General features: G+C 45.5%; 1 protein-coding gene across 1 annotated transcript in view; it reads right to left on the bottom strand.

The window, feature by feature from the left end:
* JAG1 (jagged canonical Notch ligand 1) overlaps positions 1 to 16,949 on the bottom strand; it is a gene marked incomplete at both ends in the record, with an annotated part of 33,950 nt that extends 17,001 nt beyond the window's left edge. The window contains 3 exons of the mRNA XM_080616890.1: positions 4,782 to 4,833; positions 15,649 to 15,954; positions 16,872 to 16,949. Coding sequence (XP_080473016.1) covers positions 4,782 to 4,833; positions 15,649 to 15,954; positions 16,872 to 16,949 — 436 coding nt within the window. The remainder of the gene's footprint in view (positions 1 to 4,781; positions 4,834 to 15,648; positions 15,955 to 16,871) is intronic.
* Positions 16,950 to 18,881: the final 1,932 nt, after the last annotated feature.

The raw sequence follows: 18,881 nt of genomic DNA, 5'->3' as shown, positions 1-18,881 counted from the left end.
AATTTGAAGCAGAGCACTCAGATTACTGCTTATGTGTGCTATAGAGCTGGCTACTCTCTATAGAACATTTCAGAGTTCAGACTTTGTACTTGACATTTAGCTGCAGCAAAAGTCTTCTGGCTTTCAGAGCCCTGCAACTGTCTAAATTATGGCTTGAAATAATAATACTTCACCTTAGCTCAGAACATTGTATATATCTGTGGTATTTCACTTTGTAGTCCAGGTCCTGTGACTTAAATGATCTGATGCCGCCTTACGACCTGCTGCTAGCAAGCACTTGACTGTCAAGTGAAAGTTTATCATAAAACAGCCAAAATATCCTTGCAGACATAGTATAAAAACAACAGTAAGTACCAGGCTGCACTGTTCTGTATATGGGAGCATAATCCAGTGACAGAAGCAGCTTAGGTAGAAGGGCAGTTTGCCAAGGATGTGTTAGAAAGCAGTGTGTGAAGTACTGGCACGTTTGAGCATTAAGAATTAAAATGTACTGATGTCCAATGTGCTCTTCCAACAATTACAAAGGAAAGCTTGGGGATTTTACATAAGGCAGAGCTGAAGACTAATGAAGTTACCATGTAAACCTTAAGATGCCACATGGGCAGTTCTTCATCTAAAATACTTTTAGATGTCTTTGCTAAGGACCTTTGATTTGTAGCTTTCAAAAAGAACTTCCAAAACAGGCTTCTCCAGCCTCAGATCCTCATTATCAGTTCCCCATTCTGCCTGCTTGTCTGCAGCTCTGAATAAAGCTCAGTCAAAGCACTCGCTGCACCACCACAGAGTGCTGTCAATACACACACACACACACTAAGCATTTACCCATTTTTGGGGTATCCTTGGCATGGGCCTAGAGCATTCATTAAGTGTTTACAGTGTGAAATTAAGGGCAACTTATTCACCTTCTGGTATTTCTGGTTCTATACTATTTTCCATTTAAATCAGGTTTTATTATTCCTTGGCACTAAGCCCCCAACCCCACATCCATGGGCAAGACTTTCAAATGTGTGCAGGCCTTTATTAATTTAAACCCCATTCACAAGTCATGTAGATGCCTAAGGACTTTTCCATACTGGTCTATCCAGAGCAATATCATGTCCTGTACTGTGCAGGTGTAAGGCTCTTGGATCTCATCAACGAGATTATTGACTAATTCTCAGAGGTGCTTAAGCAGATGCATATCTATTCGTCTTGAATAGGGCTAGTCAGGCGATTAGAGCTCCACTCATGCGTGCTGGGGATGGCTTTGCTGCACTTGCCAAGATTACACCCTGATCTACAGCACAGTTGGAAAGCAAATGCATTTCCCCAAATACCGGCACTGTGCATAAAGACATCCTGTTTCTCGTAATAAAACAACTCTATCTTTTTCTCCTGCAAGTGGGAGAAGAAAAGGGGAATGACGCTCCATTTAGTTTTGTAAACCACCCCCCTCCACACACACACACTCACTCACTCTTGCTTTTCCGGCCTTTTCCTGTTCCCCGTTGGGAACATACCACTGACAGCTATTTCAGTCCTTGGCACCAGAAAAACAGTCGCCTTGGAAAAGAGATCTTTCCTCTTGCCTGTGCTCTATCATTCCTCCCCTATCTGCCAGCTCATTAGGAAGCATGTCCTTGCTGTATGTCTACAACATCTCACTCCAACCACCGGCTCTTTTGAGCCCTTAACCACAGGCTGAACTCAAATGGAAACATCCTTATTAGACCACTGGACTTTATTATTCTAAGGGCCCAGATGAAAACCAGCTGCTATTTTTCTTTGGATCATGGCTAAAATGCCTTTCATTTGATACGCCTTACAAACCTACCACCATACATTTCAATTCAAGTAAGGTCTCACAGGCTTAAGATCCCTTTCCATGAGCAGTCACCCACAGTTTTCACAATGAAGTATTGGCATGTTCCTTCTTGTACTAAAATTTCTCCACCCTTCCCTATTCCTACCTGTGAGTATGCACTTACACAAGTGTGCTGACCCAGACTTTGTTGCAACAACTCTGCCATTCTTAGCCTGCACTGACACTGTTTTAAGTTTTATAGTAAGCAATCCCAAAGCAGCAGACTGGGGAAGTAAATAGAAAGTAGCAGTCAACCAGGCTTGAGAGAAAGCCATCTTCCTAACTCCTCTGACACCAGCTGACTCAGAAGGCCATGCTTTGATAGAAAGGGTAGAGGAAACATTAACCAATTCGAAGTAGATGAAGTGGAAGAGAGGCTTTCTGTACATCTTTAGCTTCCACTCTGCACTTTGCTGTCAGAGAGTTTGTTGGTTTCATTCACTTCTCATGGCTACACTTCAAACCTATTAATCTCTTTATTCAGTGAGCAACTGTATCAAAGGCTGCAGGCACAGGGAAATGAGCTGTTCTGATTGCCCACCTTTGCTTTGCAGTGCTCCAGTGCCTGGAAATTATAACTATGCAGCATCAGGAAGCAAACAACAAGAAAAGCCCAGACTCCTCAAGGCAGTTTGGGTGGCCAAGGACACCACAGTTATTTTTGAAGGTCTTTGTTTCAGACAACTTCCAGCTATGGCTTAGTTTACATTGTGCTGAAGTCTCTTATGCCCAACTGGAATTCACATGCAACTGATACCAGTAATTTACAATAGCTCTTTGACACAGTTTGAGATGCAATGTCAGCCCCATTAGCTTTATGTATGAAGCGACAGTAGCAAGATGGCATCCAGACAAGAACCAGAGTAAGGAAACCATTTAGGTTGAATCTTGGCTCCAACAAAGCGTGATTCTCATCAAGTTCAACAGGGCCAGAATTTAACTGCAAACCACTCTTGGAAGCAAGACAAGAGAGTATGTGGTAAAGGGAACGTAGGAGGAGTGGAATGTAGAGGGGGGAAGGAAGCATCCACTCTAGGATCTCCTAAGGACTGCATTGATCGGAGGATGCTAAGCTATTGAGAAGTTACGCAAAGCCTACTAAACCCACTTTTTTGAGAGAGAGCTGTCTCAGACTCCTCACAATTCAGTTGTGCAATGAGGGCAAAAGAAAATCCTGGACATCAAAAAAATCCTCATCATTTTACATATGATGCCTAGTTCTAATGATTTCCAAAACTAGCTCTTCAAGACGTACTCTTCAGCTACGGGAAAGCTGACTGTAAGTAAAGCGATGTGGTACAAAGGCAAAGCTTTGTGCAATACTGTGACTGAAGTGACCTAGAGATGGATATGTGACAGCAAAGCTAGAGCAGGAATGCAAATCAGGAACATATGTAAGAACATGTCTGCACTTGGTCAAATGCACTGCTGAGAAATGAGGCAATTTTGTCTGAAGACAATTGTACTTCCAGCACATGAAAGCAAAGAAAGGGTTCATTGTGCAGCTTTGGAAATGCAGTTGTTTCATGAAAAAAGATGAGCTCTAATAATAGTAAAAGTGGCAGAGACCCAGTCTGAAAAACTTCTCAAGATCCTACTATAAACAAGACCTTCATTTTGAATTCAGGCATCTTCGATTTTTAATACAGCAAGCTATTTTCTGCTCCTCCATAAAACACCCCATAGTCAAGAGCCAAAAAGTCTCCCAGTGCTGGGTAAAGCTGGGGTAGGGCCCAAAAATCACAGGTTCTACAACAGCACTGAATGTAGCCAGTTGTAAAGCAAACCCTGGCTACCGCTGACAGGTCATATGAACCATCTGCACTGGACAACTTCTTGTCTGGAACTGATAGGACACGCCATGTATATTAAAAACCCATGAAGAGATCTGAGCAGAAAGGTTCTCAGACTCAGAGGCCATGCCCAAGCACTACACCCTCCGCCAATTAAAACACACCACCACAGCACTGTGCACATTTCTACAGGGCCTTTCTTTCCTGAAGCATGAAGTCCATTTTGTTACTGTGATGCTGTTACCTGGCATTCCAAAGTGCATGACAAGAAGCTAAAAGGTTTGTGTAAGATGGGCCACAGCGTTGGTGCTTCTCTGTTGAAGGAGTAGGCTTGTTGTGTCAACAAAAGGTTTAGGAGTTCAGATTCATACTTTCCCCTGTGGCTTTTACCACACACTATTAAAGCCTTAGGTTGAAAATAGAGCTAATTTTGCCCACCTACTTCAGTAACACTAGACAATAAGCAGAACAGCACATATGCCAAGAGACTCTGTATGGCTTCCTCTAGCTTAGCAGAAAGTTTCTGAAACCACCAAAGACATTCCAGGCGAAAGATTCCCATCCTTGATTTCCAGCCAGCTCTTCCAGGTGGTGTCTGGTAAATACTTTTCAGCCCCTGAATATAAATTCCTAGACATCCAACTCCCAAGGAAGAGCTGGTAGTCACTCCTGTTTCTCATCTACAGTCATCAGATCGATATCTGTAGCAAGTCTTAGGAGATGGGTTTCTTTTTAAAGCAGCACATTCAGTTTTGAGAAGTGCATAGTTTATAGGGAGGTCCCAAGTCAGCAAGACTCAGGCTTCTGAATATCACTCCCAATTAAAAAATCCAATCAAAAATCCCTAAAGAAACCCCTTGGCTTTTATTCTACCTAAGAAAAAAAATAAGAGGGAATTAACAGCAACTATTTTTAGGCATAAAACCATTGGTGCCTAGGTGAGCAAGCTACTCACCCTCTACAAGCAATATGAGGAAGACAGGCTGCTGCAGAGCCTGGAATAGTTGCTCTGAATTGTCTTGGGGAGAGCTTTTCCCTCTCCTCATGCTCTGTTTCGCAGTGAGCTGGTTTGACTACCAAAGGCCTTTCAGCAGACAGGAGATCAAGGTGTCTGAACAAAGTCAACCAGCAGAATGAATACTTACTAGTGGAGTTATCATTGTAATCCCATGCCTCAACGAGCAACGTGTAGGATCGCTGCAAAAGAGAAACGAGAGTTAGCTTCAAAGCCATACATAAAAAAAATGAGAAAAAAGCAACAAAAAACAAACCTAGAAGAAAAATTTCAATTAAAAAGAAAAATCCTTCTCTCTGCCCCAAACTAGAGTACTTGAAAACATAAATAGGTAATAGATTATACTTGAGACAAACATGATCTTGAATCCCCATAAGCCACCTTATCCAGTCTGACTTAGAAGACCTTTCACCTTGGATAGCTCATCTTTGTCATCATTAATGCATCTTACGTACTTAACCAGGAAGCCCAGCCTTTGACACCGCGCTGCAGCCACAATAAAGCATGTGTGGAAGAATTGCACATGGAAGACAGGAAACACCAGGCTAGCAAAGCAGCATCAAAACCCCCAGAAAGCCAAAAACAAACCCCCACCCTCCCAAACAGCTTCAAAAGAATCTTAGTTACAGAAAAGTAATCTTGATGTCCCTTCCCCCCGCCATCCTGAAAGCAAGAAGTGTTGCTAAGATTACTGCTCTCTCCCTTGACAGCACAATCTCTAGGGACTCTGCTTTTCAGCACCCCCTTTGAAAGCTTTGTCTGCATGAGGGCCATCGCAGCTCCCACAAGTGTCAGGTAACTGAGGGAAGAACTGATGGATATGGGAAGGGGGTGGGGTGAGAGAGAAGCATTGTAAAGCAAAGGCTAAGATCACACTATTTGGAAGAGCAGGGAAAGGGAAGAGGCACTATCCACCCCGTGTCACATTTACAGACACACTAAGCTGCCAATGAGCTCTCCAGCACTCCAGTAATAATAATCATAAGCATAAACTAACTGAAGTGACTCCATGGGTTGGGAAGATGCCAGCTATTACATCTAAGCCACCTTTATCTTCAATCCTAACTTGAGAACAAGAGCCATTAAAAGATCTTCTCCTCCCCCAGCTCCACTCAGATATTACTATCCAGGCCGTATCTTTCAAAACTGCCATTTAGCCAGCCCTATCCAAACTTATGGAATGATTCAAAACCAAACCCAAACAGCACCAACCCCCTTCACTCCTACAGAAAGCTGAAGAAAAATATGACTTGAAAAGTATAACGCAAACTACAAATGAAGCAATAAATGTAACACGTTTCTGGTGTGCAGAACACTAATACAACAAATAAGAACTCTTCATGACAGGTTTTGGTGTGTTGCCATAGAAGCTGTGTATCGCAAGGTTTATTTCTTCTTAATTGCATCTGCGCTCAATCACAGTGTGCTCATTTGTGGCCTGCAGTGCTTAACACCTTTCCAGTAACAGAAACCAAAACAGAGCTCTGAGAGGAAGCTACTACAGGACGCGAGTGGAAGCAGACCTCAAATTCCTTAAGAGGAGAGGAAAAAAATTAGAGTTGAAGCAGCCCGCTTTCTCACGACTGGACACAGCATGCAGCCTCTGAATGAAAACCTACTTTGTGATGGACACCGCCTTGCAATATAGCCTCAATATGTTTCATATTCAAAGCAGACTTGGGTTCCATTTCACTCACTGATAACTGTGGGAAAATGCTTCCAAAAGTAAGCAAAGCTGGGCAAGCTGAGACATGCACCCAAACTCCCGTGCAGAGGCTCCACTGGCCCAAACCATTTTCGGTTAATATTTCGTAGAAGTTACATGTTATTTGTTACTATTGCAGATCAGATCTGTCAAACTGAAAGAAACTCTAAAAATACACTAAAAGCTATCATTTTAGTGATCATTAAACATGGCTTAAAGCAGATTTACGAAGTCCTTGCACAAGTCAGAGATAAAAAAAATCAGAACCAAACCAGAATAGAACTCCCAAGTCAAATTACAGACACAGATCATTCTATCTTGGGTGCTTCCTCACTGCTTTAATTACCAACATTGAGAAGCACAAACACAACATGTTCCTGCAAGCTCGAAAAAAGTATTATGATAGAGAGAATAAATTATGGCAAGTAGCACTACTTCCAATAAAGTTAAGGATGTTTTCCTTTCAGCCTTGCATAATTGTTTTGGAAGATATTTTGTCTAAACTCATAGCAACAGTTCCCGGTTGGTTCTCAGGACTGTTTACCAACACACCTAGCCCTTAAGGAAAGGAAAGGCTGAATCCTAGCTTTAAGTGCTACTGTTGCTAGATACTTGTGTGACCACTTTCCAACACCACACAGGATCTGGTTTAAAGAGAAAAGGCGCTTCTGCTTAGCTGGATGTAAACACAATGCAAGGAGAACAGAACTACCCCAGCAATTCCCCTGTTTCCTACGTGCACCCTCTCACCTCATCTGAATATTTTAAATGAAGAATCCCTGTCCTGAAAAGGGATCAGACAAAGAGTGGCAGTTTAATCTCTTGGTTCTGTCCCTCTCAGCACGGGGCAAGAAAAGGACAAGACTTTGTGCTCAAGATGGGACACTTCTAAACAAAAGACACACAGACACTCAGCCCCACAACAGTAGCAAGCCCCCTCAACAATCCAACCATCACATACCTCTAGCCAACCTCCCCCCCCAGAAAAAAGCAGTTCTGTACAAAGACTGCACTGTTGAGATGTTTTTTAACTGCATATCATCCCCACTCTATAGATCAACAATTCAGATATCTCAGGAATGACTACTTACAGCGTGGAGGTTTAAGCTTTCCCATGCCCATAGATGACCTCTGCCCATCTTTGAATAAATATTATATACCCAGACACAAGAATTCCACATCATGCACCTTATTCCATCAAAGCAATGTCCTAGGCAACAAGGCAGCAGTGAATTTTCCAGAGTCACACCCAATTAGCCACTGTAAACCTGAGCTTGACCAGAAGGCAGGGATTCTGGCTTGAGAGGAAAGGCAGCTTGAAAGGAACAGCAAGCCGACACGCTTTTCAGAATATCCACTGTTTGATCAGCCCAGAGGACTGAAAAGCAGCATGGCCAAATTTAAGCAAAGCTTTTATGAGTTAAGCTGTGAGAGAATGGAGATGGTTAAATTCACACTCCAAAAAATAACAAAGCACCAACGTGCAAGAGCTGTTTTCCTCAAGAAGAAGACACCAGGATTTAGTCCTGGTACTCATCAAGATAGATTGTGAAATCACTGAAATCTATCAGAAACTGTCCCTATAAAGGGTCTGAGGCAAGGCAACCTCTTTTCTGGTTATTTAAATGTAATATGAACAGCTCCAGATCAACAGAAGGTGTTTAAAGCTCTCTGCTTGTTTACTTTCTTCCCTTCATCCAGACATCCACCCAAAAGAGGCGTTTTTGTACTTTGGCTTCTAAAGGCAATCTGCGGATCAGTGGGACAGAGGAAGATTAAAACATCAGGCTCATTAGGGAAAGGACTGCCTCCTTTCTGAAAGAGGTTGCAACTAGTCAAACTTCTTTCCCTCCTATCCTTGTGGTTAAACCATGCAAGAGCTTTGCTGAGCATGTGAAACCATGACTAGACAAACGCAGTGGGAAGTTTGCACTCTGAATGCTGTGCCTGCTCCTCCTCTGCCAAACAAGGAGAGCAGGTTAAGCCCAGCACTGCTCTCCTCACACTCTGCCAGCCATACACAGCTGTGAAGACCAGTTGGCGCTTGCACCCTGCCTTGTGTCCTAGGGAAGAAGGCTAGGAGAGTGGCACACAGTCACAGCAGGCCACAGCAAATTGCCAAGAGCTACAGCAATCCCTCCTCCTTTCAGATGGAAGGGGGTGAGATAGGAAAGAGGGAAGCTGAGGGGTATTTCAAAGCACCCATGGGCCTGGAAGGAGGGCACCTCTGGGCAGAGTTACAGCTAGTCACAAAACCGCCTCCTCTAAACGCCAGCAGGACTCTCACTTGGGTACCCTTGCTGCCACATGACAAGTTACGATGATGCTATAAGATGCGTCACAACGTCACGCCATGGTCAGCCAGTCAACTTTGACAACAAAACGTTCCTTCAAAGGAGATGAATACAACTGGTTCTTCATCCAGAGGAGATACAGACATATTTGGGAAAAGAAGGAAACCAACCTAACTCTCTTAACACTTTGTGGAATGAAGCATCGTCAGGAAACACTTCTTTGGGCCAGCCCACATAAGGATAAGGCAACTAATGTGACAGCTGCTACTCGCTCAACCCCACATATATAAACAAGTCCAAGCTGAACAATCTCACAGCCAAGAGCTAGGCTGAACCTCCAGCAGGCAGCCCAGCCAAGAGCCTCATCAGAACAGCCCACATGAAAACAGAGCGCACTGTTCCTTTAGTCTTCTTTTGAGTAGTTCCTTCATTGCTCTTAGTGAAGTAAACACTTCACTGCCACATAAAGGAGAAGACATGAAAACAAATTTAACTCTATTAGCAACTTCCAGGAGAGATGCTCCCCCCTAATTCTGCCTTGGCACAAGCCAAACCAGTAACCAAAGGCAAGACTGTCTCCACGATACAACTGCCACCCTCCTGCCAAATGATGAAGGACAGAAACACACTGCTATCCAAACTATGCATACGCTTAAGCATCCAGCAAACCAGGCTGATCTCTGATCTGGCAAGCCTGCTGGAATAATGAGTATCCTGTGAATACATAATGTGCTGAAGTTGCCATTGTGTGAAGTAAGTCCATGGTTTGTCTGGGAGCCGAGCAATGCTGAGTCTACTGCTGCTTCCTGTTGCTTGTCCTGTATTAGCATTATTTTTGGATAGGCCCCATTATGTTCTGTAATCCTCACTGCAGTCAGTATGGCCACGCTATTGTTCTTGGTTAATATTAGCAGTCAATGCCTCTGTCTGGGTGGCCGGACTACAATGTATTCCAATCATAAAACTAGCAGGCATTAACCGAACAATGCACTGGGGTAAAGGGGGAAAACTTGGGGTTCTCCCTCCTCCCCTTCCTTTAAAACAAAAAAGGAAAAGAAAAATAAAGTATAGCATCTTTTAGTTCTCCCCCATTTTTTCTATTTAAACTAATGATTTCAAGCAATCTCAGTTGCCAGGGTGCTTCATACAACAGCATTTTAATCAGCACCTTATCTAGTTACAGAGTTATTTTCTCACAGAGCCCTACTTGTCAAAGACTAGCAGGTAGGCCAAAATGTCAATGGCTGCTTTCAACCTTCCCCAACAAGCAGATTACCTGCTCTTATCAGTCTCCCTACCTGTTTAAAGCATCCCACTGATAATTAAATGCACCAGTTACAAAAGGGTGGCAAGGTTAATAGAGAGAATACCTAGCAGCCAGCCAAGCAAAACAGTCAGGTTCACATAGAGCAAGCCTGAACAAGAAGCCCTTCTACTTATTTACCTAAGTGCATAAGAACTGGGTTGAGCTGGTAAAGGACCCTGGATGTTTGACTATTTACAAACCACTTTAACCACTTCTATCCACATTTTACAGTTTCTCCTGAATACTACAAGAATAATGAGTGTAATTTACGCTGCAGAATTGTGACCGCAGAACCATGAGCTCCACAGACTAACGAGAAATGAATGCAACAGCTTCTAGTTTTGACATCTTTCCCCGTGTTAAGACATATGGGTTACTAGCTAAAATTATTAGAACTGAGTCAATTAACATATAAAACTTCTATTCATCAGCAGAAATGCAAAGGCAAGTTTGGTTTGAATTTTCAAAAGCAATCCTGTTGTTAATATTATCTATGCAGAAATACTTTTAAGAACCGTAGCTTAAGGTTTCTGCATGTGCTGCAGGGCACCAGACGCAAGAACTAAAGCTGGAGTAAGTGTCATGTATAAGTGTGCAAGCCTCTTGCGTGGCACATCATCTCTCTCAATTAGCTAAGGGCCAACTTTACCAGCTTCAGAACTAGTTTACTTCTATCGCAGCCTTCAGTCCACAATGAAGTGGTAAGTTTCCTTGAGTTCACTAGAATTTTAAGCATAAAGCATCAATTTTATGCAATTCATTTTCAGCCATGCAGACTTCCAGCTGCATAAACAAGCTGACAGTGCTGGATGTAGGTAGCCTGAGAAAGCTTCAGTGCCAGGTCCAATCCAGCTGCCACTGACGTGAAACTGGAGCAGCCCTTTATTATAACAAGAACAAAAATTCTGAGAGCAGGCAGGATGAGGATTTATTTTCAGATGTATTAGGATAATATAGTCAAATGGATTTACCAGGAAGATGAAGTTCTGAACTGACTGGAACATAACTAACTCTTAGGAACATATAAGAAGTCCAAAACCTCCAAATGGATGCATCACTTCTCTGTAGTCCTGGGAAAAAACAGCCTTATGGGTGCTAATTATGCTTCAGATGTCACTTAATACTCTCAGCTCCATTTTGGATAGTAATCCTAAGAAAAACATTGCACTTTGAGTGCTGAAGACTTGTTCTTCAGTTATTAATCAACAATAGATGACTCAGTGTGGATTTGGTTAATATGTGTTTTGTTATTATAAAAATTTCTTCTGATCTGCCCATGCTTCAAGATGACTTATCAGGCTTCCTTAAGAAAAGCTTGCACAACAGCTAACTTTCTGAAAGCTTGTACGAGCACATGCTAACTGGAAGGAGGGAAAAACAAAATCAAAACAAAAGCTTTAGTCTTATGACTGTGATCTACTGATTTTGGGGTTGTTTGGGTTTTGTTTTCTTTTTAAAGGCAGTTGAATGAAGCGATATTTTTCTCTTGGATTCAGAAGGCTGTTACGTTAATGTCAGCTGTAGATAAGTATTTTGGAAATCTCTTGTGTCAAAACAGGGTGAAAAAGTTCACGAAGCTTAAAAAACACTAAGCTCTTTCATTATCTCTTTCTAGCCAGAAAAAACAATGCCTACCCAGAAAACACATTTTACATCTGCAGGAACCAGCAGCAGTAAGATTTGGCATTAAAAGAGGGGAAAGGCTGACTATTTTATTTTCTACAGTAAGGTTGAACTAAAGATGTTCAAACCTCTTTTTAATTGTATTTTACACTAAAGTCATTTAGATGCTTGAGGGCTTTTTTTCCACCTCCGTAGTTTCCTGGTGCGTTGGGGCAATTGGCCCCAATATTAAATAATTACAAGGATCATAATTTCAGGATAAACAAGCTGTTTGAAACTGGAGCTATGCATACCAAAGGGATCGCCAAGTTTGACCTCCTTCTTACTCAAGAGTCTCGCCAAACCCCCAAAAGATCTTTCTTTACATAAAAGCAAAGTTTAGTGCTAAGCTTTGCTTAAGTTAATTCATGCACAACTCCCTTAAGGAATAGCACATATCACACTTTGGATGCTTTAAGAAAGGCAAGAGATTTGATTTATGTCAGAGAAAAGCATGTGGCTACCATGAAACAAAACTTGCTGAGACAGACAAGTGGAACATGGAAATTCTTTTGTTCCATACTTTTCTATGGCTCCATATGTGAAGTTTGCCCATCAAGAAAGTTACTGAAGTCTCAAAACGAATGCAAGAAGCAACCTTACGTGTATTTCTTCTTTTAAATCGTCACTGTTGTTTCAAGTTACTGAAGAATTGCTAGCTACTGCAGGGGCAGCTTTTTGATGCACTCCAGTTCCTTTCTGCTGGTCTGCCGCCCTGTTTCCTAGCAACTTACTCAAACCTCCCATCACTTCAATTAATTTATGGCCCACCACCTCCACACCCATTACTCACAGGGGTACATATCAAAACTGACAAGAGCAAATCATGCAAGTTATTAGTAAGACTCCAACACTTCAAATCTACATTACAAGTACACGCCAAATCTAACACCACATTTAAAGCGCACCATTCTCTTCCTCTCCTGCATGATGAATAAAGGAGTCTAAAGCAATAACTATTTTTCATGAACAGCATAAGGGGACAGCTTGACATTAGAAGAGGGGTTTTGTGGTTTATTTTTGAAAGAAGTCAAGGCAACAAGGCTTGTTAATGTTATTGACTCAAGCTGCAACATCCAAGAAAAGCCTCCCTCAACCAGCAGGACACAAACAATACATATTCACAGATGAGCATGAATTTTCAAGTGCAATATGATTTACATTCTGGTCCAACTCCTATTACCTTTAATGCAGTTTTCAGTTGGATGTATTCAAAGCCAGCTCTCATGATAAGCCACATGAGTACAAGCCTTTACCCAAGTCAAGACTATTCATTCATCTAAAGAAATTCTTTTAAGATCCAAAATTTCAGCATCTGATTTGAGCTAAGTTACCACTTTGTGGAACTTTCAAAATACCTAAAAGGATTTGTGTACACAATTTTAGTACAAATAAGGGCTTTGCCACATTAGATATTCTTTTGTTCAAATGCCATTTGAAAGTCACAATGGCTAGCATAAAAGCTGTGCCCTATGGAAGTTAAAGCTGGGAGGTAGGCTTGGTAATTGCAGACAGACTAGCATCACGATCTCAAAAAGTGCATTTCTGCATAGGAATATGCAAGTTTACTCCAAAAATGCCAGTCTTGGGGACCAGAGTGTCTGAAGTTGTTGAGTTATACACATTTCAAAGGCTGCACTGGAGTTTTGCTGCTGCTGCTGCTCTAGGATTCCAGTGCTCAATTAGATTCAGGAGGACAATAGAAGCATTTCTTTTCCTAAGATGCAGCAAGCTTAAGAAACTTCTCCCAGGGTCCCCAGCCCCCCAAACCCACCCTCTACACACAGATTTCCTTCCCAACCCTATGAAGAGAGGGGCTGCTAAAAGGGACATACACATATCTTCAGCTATCTTCTTATATACATATCTTCAGATTCAGGGTGTTCCCATTACTGGAGCCAGGTAAGGGGACAGTTAAAAAAGGAAAAAAGAAACCCTTGATGAACCTGACTTTTCTGGAAATAAAAAAAAAAAAAAAGTCAAATTCTGCAACACAAGCACTGCAGCAATTGGCAGAGCTTCAAATACCTCAGATTTTTACAAAGCCCTTTATCCCTTTGATGGCATATTTGATAACAGTTTTATCTCATTTCATGTAAGGGGAAGAAGAAAAAAAGACAAAGAAAGAAAGGGAGGACTTGTATTTCCAACAGAGAATACTTTTGTTAACTCTGCTATTGTACTTTGTAATATTACCCCCTTCAAAACGCAGGGTTGATTTCACCCTTGTGCCTCTCCAGGCCTCTATACTCCAAGAGGCACAACTGACAGAGGAGGCAGGCAGGAGGCAGCACAGGACGTTTCAAGAACACATGGCTGCCTGCAGCACTTGGCGGCAGGACTACCAAGTGGGTGTCTACACTACAACTGGAGAAGGAATGCTTATGGGGCGGGCTTTCCCCCCCTCCAAAACTGGCCAGGCACTGCCAGCAACCATTCCTTATCTGACTAGGAAAGGCCAAGCTTTGGAGCGAGCGGAAAGTCTACGCATGCTTCCACCTTGCCAGTAGTGATAGTGACAGAGGATAGGAAACAAGACTCACCCCTCCCCTGCGTGCACATAAGAGCCCTCCTCCCCTCACAAAAATGACCTTAGGCATCTAGGTTAGGATGACTGGATTTTCAAAACTGCTGAGCATCAACATATCCCAAGGCAGTTGGTGGGAAACTGTCTGCTCAGCGCCTTTGGAGACGGGGAGGGGGAGAAAACAGTTTTGTTTCCTAGGTGACCTCTAAATATAAGTTTTAGGAGTGTAAATTTGGGAGTTTTCGGCTTTCAAACCATAGCATCCCAGGGAGCCACTTCAAAAAACAAACCGTCATGTGTGCATACGAGCCCCCCACGATCAGTCATCCTCAGTTTCTGCCTGCCTGCATGCAGCACTGGTGGGCACAGAACAATGCATCTCCTGTCATCCAGGGCTGTGACAGCCTTCCATGTCCATAAACTCTACGGCCCTTGAGCCTGTATCTGTGGGTCTGTCCTGGGTGATGGTCAGGATGGAAAGATGGTTCTGTTTCTGTGCAGTGAGGAAAGGACTCCTCTGCAGAGCTGATGGTCTCAAAGCTTCAACCTGAACGCCCCCCAGAAGAAACAAGCAGCACTGAAGTCTAAGCAGGTGTTCTTTATATGACCTACAACAAAACAGTTTCAGCTAATGAAGGGATCACCTGTCCTCCACCTCACCTCCCTACAAAGCTGACCAGTGTTTGCTAGAGTGGACAACACCGGGAAAGTGCCTGGCAAAGAGCCCCCATCTCCTTGAGCCATCGAGTTTTGCACACACCTGGGGGAAGCGAGGATCTGTGGACCACAGAGGCAAGCAGCCAGGAAAAGGTGTGCTGTCAGGAGTGGGTAAAATGGAGCAAAACATAAGGCCAAGCTTTTCTCAATCTTTAACTTCTAGAGTCCGCAAGTACCTCAAAAGACGGCAAGCTTCCCAGGGAAGCTGGCAACTAGTTCACCAAGAGCAGCAACAGCAGCTCCCATCAACACCAAGCAGTGCAGCGCGATTTCCCCTTGGGAGAAGCAGGAAGCCTTCCCAAACACGCTCCAGGGAAGGAGGCCAGCTATGACACACACTTTTCACACGGGATCCCTCTACAGTCCCTAACCCACTGCTCTTCTGGCTTAAGCCCAAGACTTCACTGGTTAGAGAGGGGGGAAAAAAAAAAAGGAAAAAGAAAAAAATAAATGAACTTCTGACCTTCTAAGTCTCAAGGGACTTATTCATGCCGTAAAGTGCAGAGATACTGGGTTTGCTTCCCTGACCCATTTAGATCCCCCTCACTGCACATCTGACTTTCAAATTTAACAGGCTGTGCATTGTGAGCCCCAGGGAACAAAAACAAAACCACCACCACATTTTACTCATTTCTTGCTGCGGATTGCCGATGCTCTTGCCAAGATGCTCCCTCCCCAGTCCTGGTCCCTCTCCTCCTGCACAAGAAGTCAGCACTCTGCTTACTATGGCCATGTCAAACAGCACCATCCAACAGAAGCAAAGCCTGAGCAGGCCACACAACTCACCGGCCAGGCGAAGCTGAAAGGGATAACAATCCGGTTCTTTTCATTATTCCGGTTGTACTTTAAATTGAAGGTATTTCCTCCGATGACAGGAGTGGATTTGGATCCGAAGCTGCAAGGACCGCCAGCAGTGACCCGCGATTGATACTCCTTCAGGCAAACTTTAAAATAGGTATCACACTCATCTCTGGTGCATTTTTTATCTCCTGGATTTCGGGTGCCATCACAGCAATTTCCATTTTGCAATTCACCATTGGCATTTTGCATGGATAAGATCTCCAGCTCGAACTGTCCTGACGCTAAAGTCACCTGTTAATCCCAAGAAAGAACCGGAGAAGGAAAACAAAAAAACAAGAAACAAGAAACAGACAGTTACCTCACTTTATTCCCAAACAACCTACAACAACTCTGCAGACAGGACAAAGTCATTTTAAGCGTGCTTTCAAGAAGCACACACATAGTGTTAAAAATACATACACAGCAACCACTCCAAGCTTTTCCCTATGAGACATCCATGAGAAAAGCCCATATATCATCCCAACCAAATAATGCCATTAACGCTAAAAAAGAACCCTAAGTGCCAACTCCAAAAACGCGCTGGGAAGGCTTCTAAATGGTTAGGAAATAAAACTAAACCAAACCAAGAGCTCATATGCAAAGGAAAACCAGAACGATGGAGCTAAGCAGAGCCTGGAAATGCAATCCCTCTGCCTAATCCAGGGTGCAGCTGAGACGGGGAAAATCACCTCCCCGCTCAAGGCTGCCCAGCTGAGAGTCAGACCCTGCTCGTCAGTCACCCCAGCAGAACTGCAAATGAGTCTCGGTGTAAAAGAAAAAAAGGAGGGGAAAAAAAGGAAAAAAAGTCTTGGAAAAACAAATAAATAAAAGAGCGTTTTGCAGCAATTGCATTTTTTATTCTCAAGGAAAAAAGTCTTGCTGCAAGAACTTCTGCGTTTGCCATCTCCGCACAGCAAAGTTAGCAGCGGAGCAGTAACTCCACTCCCGCTGGAGGAGCTCTGCAAAAGCGCCCTGTGCACCACTCAAGCTTCGGGTTTTCCCAACCCCGTCTACCGCAATCACCGCGGGAGCCGCGTTTCGCGGAAAAGCGGCAAAAATTCCCCGCTCTGCGCGGCGGGGTTGGGAAGCCCCATTCGGGCTCGCCAGAGCTTCCCCTCTCCCCTCCTCCCTGCCCGCCCCGGGAGGACGCACGGTGCCCAGGTACGTACCTTTGCCCGCAGCCCCAGCAGGGCTAAGACGAGGACGAAGGACCACGCCGCCGCGGCTGCCCGCCGGGGCGCACGCATGCCGCCGCCGCCGCGCTGCCCGCCCGCCTGCAGGCCGCCGCCGCTCGCTCCGGGCCGGGGAGGGCCAGGAGGGGAGGAGGAGGAGGAGGTGCCGCCGCCGCTGCTGCCCGCCGCCGCCGCCGCCCCGCTCTAATATACCGCGCCGGCTGCGGCGCGCACCCGCGCCGAACAACGCCGCTTTTCAAGCGCTTTCAATAGCGCTCCGGTCTTCAATGCAAAGCAGCCCGGCCTCCTTTTATTCTCCTTATTCTCTCGCCTCCCTCTTTTCTTTCCCTTTTCTTTTCTCTGTTTTGTTTGGTTTTTTTTTTTTTCCTCTCCTTTTTTATTATCGCGATTATTATCCCGATCCTTTTATTTCTTTCAGGCCGCCGGAGGCGCGGCGAGCCCCCCGCCCCCCCGAGACACACACGCACACACACACACGCACACACATGCAGCACACACACCGCCCGGGAGCCGGCCGCCCGTCTGGGAGCCCCGCCGCCGATCGGCTTCATCTAGCCCACGGCGGCAGGCGGGGAGGCCGCCCGCCCGCGCATGCGCCTATCCATATGCATGAGGGGAGAAGGAGGAGGGAAGGAAGGAGGGGAATGGCAGGTACCGGCAGGAGAGAAGGAGGAGGAGAAGGTAGGCGGAGAAGAGGGCCGGCCGGCCGGCCGGCCACAGGCGGGAGCTGAGCGGCTGGCGGCGGCTGTTCCCCCTGAGGGAGATGGCGGGTCCCCAACCGCCCCGCGGGTCGCAGCCGGCCGCTCCGCTCCGCCTCCCTCAGGAAGCCCCGCTCCGCAGGTGCCTCCCGGGTTCCCTGGAGCAGCAGCTCGCTGAGGTGGCCCAGGAGCGGCGAGCGGGCGGGCGCCTTCGCTCGGCGGCGCCGCTCGAAAGAGAGGGCTCTTCCCGCCCACCGCTCGGCCGGCAGCGGAGCGGGAGCCGTAGCTCTCCTTTCCTCTCCTCCTCGGAGCTGGGTGAAGGGAGAACGGAGCCTTTGGGCTCACTGCAGCGGTGAAAGCCTCGCCCAGCGGCGGCCGCCCGCCCGCCTTCCCGCCCCGCGGTACCTGAGGCAGCGCGGCCGTTACGGGGCGGGAGGCGCGCGGGCGCTCTTGGCGGGACCGCTGAGGTGATGGCGCTCCCCGGGAGCGGGTGTTCGCTCCCTGGGGGGAGAGGAGGAACAGACGGACCGACCGGCCCCTGGCCAGCGGCTCTCCTGAGGGAAGCGGAGGTGGCAGTCGCCCTCGGTTATTCCCTTTCTTAACAGGAGGCTGCGCAGCAAGGAATCCCCCGTGGTTGAGGGGCACATCCCTCAGCTACAGCTCCAGGCTGTTTAGTCAGGAAGACAGCGTTTCCAGAGGTGCTGGAGATGCACGTCCCGGCTGCGCAGTGAGCTGTGGGGTTTGTCAGCTGCGTTATTCAGGAGCAGGGTCTGGAGGTACATAAACAAGTGGTTACCTGTGGGACTCCTTGTCACAGGATGCCGAGAAACACAACAGTTTGCACAGTAGCTCCCAGGGGAAAAGGCACACATCAAAGGGCATTGAAAAAAAGGAGAAGGAGAAAAAAAAGGCAACAACAAAAAAACCACCCTTAACTTTGGTTTGGGAAGTCCCTGAGCCGCTGATCTGGAGGCTGGGTGAGTGCTGGGAACTGCCACTGCATCACTGCCCCTTTCTTCCTGAGGCACTGGAGACAGGAACCTGGCTACATGACGTTTGGTCTGACCCACAACAGCTATTCTTGTGCCCCTATCTCCTAACTCACCCTGATCTAACGCAATAGATGTGCGAATGTCTGTTTTGTACATCAGAGTCAGTCGTATAGAGGAAAACAAGATTTCTGACCTGGTTTTATATCCTTTGTTTTCATTTCCTATGGCAAAAGCGAAGTACACGCAAGTTCTTGGCTGTGGTGAGGTCTGGCCTGTCATGGAGTATCTAAGGCTGT

The sequence above is a fragment of the Psittacula echo genome (assembly GCF_963264785.1).
Source record: "Psittacula echo genome assembly, chromosome: 4".
In the NCBI taxonomy this organism is placed as follows: Eukaryota; Metazoa; Chordata; class Aves; order Psittaciformes; family Psittacidae; genus Psittacula; species Psittacula echo.
This window is presented reverse-complemented; position numbering and strand designations above follow the sequence as displayed.